This window comes from Zalophus californianus, chromosome 4, assembly GCF_009762305.2.
Source record: "Zalophus californianus isolate mZalCal1 chromosome 4, mZalCal1.pri.v2, whole genome shotgun sequence".
In the NCBI taxonomy this organism is placed as follows: Eukaryota; Metazoa; Chordata; class Mammalia; order Carnivora; family Otariidae; genus Zalophus; species Zalophus californianus.
This window is the reverse complement of record NC_045598.1, coordinates 9,697,415-9,703,970: the sequence shown is the minus strand read 5'-3', so window position 1 is coordinate 9,703,970 and position 6,556 is coordinate 9,697,415. Positions and strand designations below refer to the sequence as shown.

Below are 6,556 nucleotides of genomic sequence, written 5' to 3'. Positions count from 1 at the left end.
ATTGTGTGTTCCAAGTAGGTGCCCAACCTAGCCGTGTTTTGGGGAACTGCTTCCCCCACTTTCACTGGACTTTTAATTAGTAAAAAAAAAAAAAAAAAAGGTTTAAGGTCCGAATACACAGTTTTCCCCATGGAAGCATTTGTCCCAAGCAGCCCCATGCCCTGAATACTAAGTAAATAGGAATGAAAAAGCAGATAGACTCAGCAAGGAATTCAGCTTCTTGTTCTTTCCTGGGTCATTAAGGTGCCACATGAGGGCAGAACTAAGTCCTGGGTTTTCAACTGGCTCTCCCGGGTTGAAACAAAGAAGGGGGGGCAGGGGGTAAAACGAGGCTTTCATCTGGCACGGTTACCTTAAGCATGCCTGTTCCCAGGTGCCTCTGATGGGAGAAAGTTCCCTTGAACTTTCAGCAGCCCCGGCAGCTCCGTGAGTGGGTAAGGGACTGTGACTGTGCACTTGACCTGAGAGCCCTGTTCTCTTTCTCTCTCTCTGGCGATAGGTGGACACGGCTGGTTCTCTGTTAGACCAGGCAGAGTGCTTGTAGCCAAGGGCCATGGAGCAGTGAGATGTCCCGGGAGCAGGAATTCCGGAGGGACAGGCTGCCCGAGACTGGCAGGAGCAGGTGTAACGGCTCCCTGACCGGGCTCCCGTCCAGTGCAGGACAATCAGGAGCCAGGCAAAATCTTGTTAACCCTTTGTGACCAGAGGGCAAAAGAAGGCCCAAGGTGCCACCTGTCTCATCCCATTCCTCAGCTTGACCTTCACCTCTCCACTCTGGCAGAGCCCTACGTGAAAGGCGTAGTTGTATTTCTTTCCAGTGGACGTATTTCCTGTAACCACCTATAATTCGCTTCCGATCAAGTTTAGAGGCAGATGTTTCCATAACTGATAATCTTATCTGGAGCTGTTCTAAAGTGTGACCCAGACGGGATCTTTCCAATCAAAGGTCTGACTCATCGTTATACGCAATCATCTGTTTTTTATTTTAAAACACATCTACACTGCATTGAGCACCAACACAGATGTGACCAAGAAACCCACAGTCCTGTCCCAGCAGGTGGCGGGTCCAGTGTATGACTTGGGGCGGAAAGTTATTGTTCACAGTGAGAGAAAAAAAAGAAAGGACACGCAAGACAAAACGGACTTTGTCCCCAACTCCCGTTCAGGAATCTGGGCGATGAAACAGAAGGATACGTAAGCACACAAAGCCCTTCTAAAGCCCCTTCTCTCAATCAGCGGATGTTCAAATACGGACCCCGGGTTGGTGGACCAGCCAGAGTTGGGTAACAGAAGGGCACGCTGTTTAACATAACATCCCCGCGTTACTGCAAGAAAGAGAGGAATGGGCGGTGCTTTTCCAAAGGATAGTTTACTTTTTCGTACAAGTTGAGAGGATATCAGACCTGCACAACTACAATCATGACAAAGCACCTGCTCAGTATAAAAACTTTGTGTTTGGGAAAAAGAAGGCAGCTGAACTACAGAAAAGGTACTGAGCTGGATGGTGCCCGCCCCATATGGTAGCGTGGGTTCCTTTACTCTGGTGATCTTTTCAATGATGACCCCACGGAAGTGTGTGGGATGTGTCACGGAGACAGAATTTCTTTTATTTTTTACGTCCAGCCTTTAAATTCCACCTGCTTTCTTAAAATTACTATCTTACAGGGTTATTTTTGTGTCCCACATGTTTCCTCTGAGGCAGAAAGTAATCAGGCCAGAGGGACACACAGGGTTTCCTTCTGTTTGGGGAACGCCATAGTGCTTGATTTCTGGAACATCTGAGCCTCGGGCACCCTTGGGCCTCCAGCAGTCTCCCTGGCATCCAGGGCTAAGACTTCCATATTCCAGAACAAAACAGCCAATCTGAAGGGCTTAGGTCCTGGGAAGAGAAAAGGCTGTTCCAGGAGCTCTGGCTCATCATCTGAGGGAAGAGGAGACGGCAGGTGGGAGCAAATCTCTGAGTCACCAAGTCATTGCTGGAGAAGGCAATAAGCCAGCCTAGAGCCTGCCCCATGACCTTATTGTGAGAAACAAAATCCCTTCTCCAAACCGTAGACTTCCTGTTTGTACTCTAACATGGGGGCCTTTGAAATGATTTATCTGGGCCAGTGAAAGGCAGTTGCTCATTACATATTATACAAGTTTAGATTTTCTACTTGATTATTCACATGAAATTAGGCTTTCACAACAGACCAGACTAGATTGGAATGTGTACATTTCAACAGAGCGGAGATTGCACAATGCTGATGCCGCTCACGAACATGGTACTAAACTCAGGGACTCCATTGGTATAAATATTTCCAGACTTGATTGCATTTTAACAATAACAGAGAATGGTCAGAACGGAGACAGGATTATAATTTCAAGCATCGATTAAATTATATTTTGTCTTAGTTACAAATCAGTTTACATTGCTTTGCTCCATTTTCTATGCATTTTGTCTTTTAAATCATCTTTTACAAAATTTATATTTAAACGTATTTTCAAAAGACAAAATGCCTAGAGGAGCACGTCTCGTGAATTGTCTTTCCCTGGGTTACTTTTGGCAGGCGGAGGGATCACCATGGATTTGGAGTTGGGATCGCCAAGCGATTTCCATGGGTCATCTCCTCCCACGCGCTCAGGGACGGGGAAGTCGGAAACTCTCTTTTAAAAAAGTGTTGGTAGAAGGGCACAGTTCTTCAGCACTTTAGGGCCTGTGAAAACAAAGAAAAAGGGGACTGTCACTTCTCTTACTGGCACTGTAAATAGTAATCGTGTGAGTCATGGTCCTATTGTCCTTCCATATAAATCTGGTAGTTCTGGAACCTGGAGCTCTTCTCCTCTCCCTGCTCACTCCTCCTGCATGCCTGGCCCTCACACAGCCAGAGGCAGGTTCTCAGGCTCTTCCAAGCACATAAATCTGCGACCGTATTGTGGGCTGTGTCCCTCGACCCCCAGTTATATAGCACTTGTCCTCTCTGCCACCCCCTACCCCCCATTATGTATCATCTCCCCAACAGAAATAAGAAAAAGTCTTCCTCTGGTTATGAGTTTGGATCTTCTGAATTCTTAAGAAGGAGTCTTCATAAAGAGGAAGAACTCCTTCCCTTCATCAATAATCACTACTAGGAGTTCACTACCATGCATGTGGGTATGTGCAGGGCAGGAGTAGAGGGAGGGGACCCCACCACCAGGAGAATTCTCATGGTGAATGGTGCCCAGGCTCTGCAATGGATGCTCTGCTGAAGGCCCCCTCCCTCCCTCTGATGATTGGGAGCAGGGCAATTAGTTAACAAGCTGAAACTTGGTTTGGATTTTCTTTCAAGTTCCCTTAGTTGAAAAATTAGGACGAAAGGCCAAATTTGATTAGATCTCAACTTTTGAGTCAACTCAAAAGCCATCTCTGGCTCTAACTCTCTTTTTTGGACACTTAGAAGGGCCAAGTAGATACCTGTTCTCCTGGGTATACTTCAGATGTAGTCCTCACAGACGTAAGGGGCTTCTGAAAATGACTTTTTTTTAAAAGTAAACTCTACACCCAACGTGGGGCTCAAACTCACGACCCCGAGATCAAGAGTTGCATGCTCCTCCCACTGAGGCAGCCAGACATCCCTGAACATGATCTTTATTTAGAGGTTTCAATTAGCTCAAAGGTTGGAGTTCTAGATATGACTGCTCTCATTTACCTACCACATGGGTGTAAGTTATTTACTTACGAGTACCTTCCTGACATTTTTCGAGCAACCACAATGATGATCCCACCGATGAATCCAATGGCTAGTAAGACTCCAACTATAATTCCAACCAGGGTCACTGTTGCCAGGCCATCTGAATGAGGATGGGAAAAAAAAAGCATGAGCCCCAGATAAAGGGTATCCTTGTGATAGAATGTGTCATTTATAAACAATACCACTGCCCCACTGAAGTTGGCAAATCATGTTCCAATTTGCTTCTGCTTATTCAGTGGGAGTTGACCTAAAAGAGATGAAACTTTGGGCTACTCTCATCCCCGCATATGAATGGAAAGATTCCTGGGTCTCAGGATCTATCAAGCATACCATTCATACTAGGTGGCTTCACTGTTAATTATTAGGTAACGTCTGTGTGCTGGATTAAATGAGCCCCTACTTTCTTCCTTCATAACAATAAACTGTGATACAACACCATTCTCCATGGTCGTCATTAAGTGACTAGACTCCTTTGTGGTTTGCATATTTTCAAATACAGGCAACTTTCTTTTTTCTCTTAGAAGAGATTTGAAACCTCTTCTCAGAGGGTTCTGTATTTCGCTCTTGTTGACTACAATCCAGGAAAGAATGTAATTCATCACAAGATTAGCTTCAACGAAACTTTTTTTAAAAAACTCCCATAAAGGGCGCCTGGGTGGCTCAGTTGGTTAAGCGACTGCCTTCGGCTCAGGTCATGATCCTGGAGTCCCAGGATCAAGTCCCACATCGGGCTCCCTGCTCAGCGGGGAGTCTGCTTCTCCCTCTGACCCTCTTCCCTCTCGTGCTCTCTAATCTCTCATTCTCTCTCTCTCAGATAAATAAAATCTTTAAAAAAAAAAACTCCCATAAAAATACTTGATAACAAAATCTCGCCTACCTTTCTCAAGTGTTGTCTCTGTATCTTCATCTACTTTCTCTGTAAAGAAAGAGATACAATGATACAGAATTATTAGGATATAATAACTATAATTTAACAAGTGGCAAAAAATGAATTTACCCTAAGTGGAAGGTAGCAAGACACAAGCAAAGAATATAATTTCTTAAATAAATTGGATCAGAGGATTTTTAAGCAAGTTCTGACACGATCTTGTCTTCAAAACTATTACTACTGAATTTACAAATGCTTCTTCATATACCTATGCGTTTTTGGTGTATCTTACTTTTTTGTCATCTACTTTAGAGAGCAGAGTCAGGGAAATTGACCCACAGAAATGGTCAAAAAGTCTCAGAGGTTAGGGTAACAAAAGAAACCAAGGCTGTTGATTCTTGGGCCAATATCAAGACCATAAAAAACTCATCCACTGTGATAAGGTTTATTTTGAAGAACTGTATTTTGAGAGCAATATACTCTAGTTCTGGAAGATGGGGCCCCGACTGTGATTTGTCTTGTGATATCAATTCCCTGCTTTATCTTTAATAGTAAAACTCACATCTTACAGGGCAGCGATATGCCCAGCTAAGTTTAATGATGGAATATACTCTTTGTGTTTCTGTCACTATCACATTAGGATTTCTCTCTGCAGCCAAACCTAGTCCAATAGTTACAATGTGAATATTCTCATTTACCTATCACATGGGTTTAAGTTATTAACTTACAGTAAGTAAACAATGAAGTTGTGAGTCTCTTTCAGATAATTTTACACAATGCCTACTTAAAAGTAAACGTTTTTGGTTTGGTTTGGTTTTTCCCATCACCTTCTTTGCATACCAAGTCTTTAACTCCTTCGGGTGGTGGTCCTTTACCTGGTTTGCAGATGGGGGAAAAGTTCAAGAGGCTTTCATTTAATGAGACAACAGAGAGAGTCAGTCAGTCAGGTCCCACCCTAGAACTATAGTTCACAACTTGCAAATACTACATATAACCAAGAGCTTTTCAAATCAAAGGTGAAAGCATCATCTCCAAGAGGCTTATTTTTCTAATGCGTGGATTGGTTTTTTTTGTTTTCTTTTTAAAGATTTTATTTATTTATTTGAGAGAGAGAGAGAGAGAGAGAGAAACAGCATGAGAGGGGAGAAGGTCAGAGGGAGAAGCAGACTCGCTCCTGAGCAGGGAGCCCGATGCGGGACACGATCCCGGGACTCCGGGATCATGACCTGAGCCGAAGGCAGCTGCTTAACCAACTGAGCCACCCAGGCGCCCGCGTGGATTGTTTTTCTAAGACTTTATTTATTTATTTGAGAGAGAGAATGAGAGAAAGAGAGAGAGCACAAGAGTGGGGGAGCGGGAGAGGGAGAAGCAGACTCCCCACTGAGCAGGGAGCCCGATGCGGGACTCGATCCCGGGACTCCAGGATCATGATCTGAGCTGAAGGCAGTCGCTTAACCAACTGAGCCACCCAGGCGCCCATCTAATGCGTGAATTTGAAAGAAGTCTTTGTATCAAGACTCTCTTCAAAAATAGGCACCTTTTCAAGATGACCCTATGGGCTAAGGATCCCTGAACACCGCTCTGCCAGCATGAGCTGAAGCCATGGCTCTGGGACATTTACATGGAGCTCAAGCTGATGGTGCTATCCCACCACAAAAAAAAAAAAATTTCAAAGACTGGTGGGTCTGAGGCCAGCCCGGAACAAATGTATCACGGAATTGCTCCTAAAAGGTCATCCCTTTGGCTGCCAACTACCAGTAGAAAAAAGCCAGTCGTTTGTTTATCGTGTCCTGACATGGCAGCTGCTGATTTCCAGACTTACGACACATCATTCTCACCATCAGTGACACCATTGATCAGAAAACATATTACCAAAAATTGTGGAAGATTCATTACCAAATTAGAGCTTATTAGTTCTATCCTCCCTAGCTCCAGCCCAATTATAACTGACTGTAGTCATGACAGTGAACATCATCAT

General features: G+C 44.3%; 1 protein-coding gene across 4 annotated transcripts in view; it reads right to left on the bottom strand.

Annotated features, from left to right (window-relative positions):
* Nucleotides 1-958: 958 nt before the first annotated feature.
* Nucleotides 959-6,556, bottom strand: part of PDPN (podoplanin) — a 31,372-nt gene continuing 25,774 nt past the window's right edge. Inside the window, exons 4-6 of one of the 4 annotated variants that reach the window (XM_027576686.2) lie at nucleotides 4,588-4,626; nucleotides 3,699-3,810; nucleotides 959-2,696 (exon numbers count right to left, since the gene is read on the bottom strand). In XM_027576686.2, the coding sequence (XP_027432487.1) occupies nucleotides 2,690-2,696; nucleotides 3,699-3,810; nucleotides 4,588-4,626 (158 nt within the window). In that variant the 3' untranslated portion in view covers nucleotides 959-2,689. The remainder of the gene's footprint in view (nucleotides 2,697-3,698; nucleotides 3,811-4,587; nucleotides 4,627-6,556) is intronic. The other 3 variants (XM_027576696.2, XM_027576706.2, XM_027576715.2) reach the window with 3 other exon arrangements.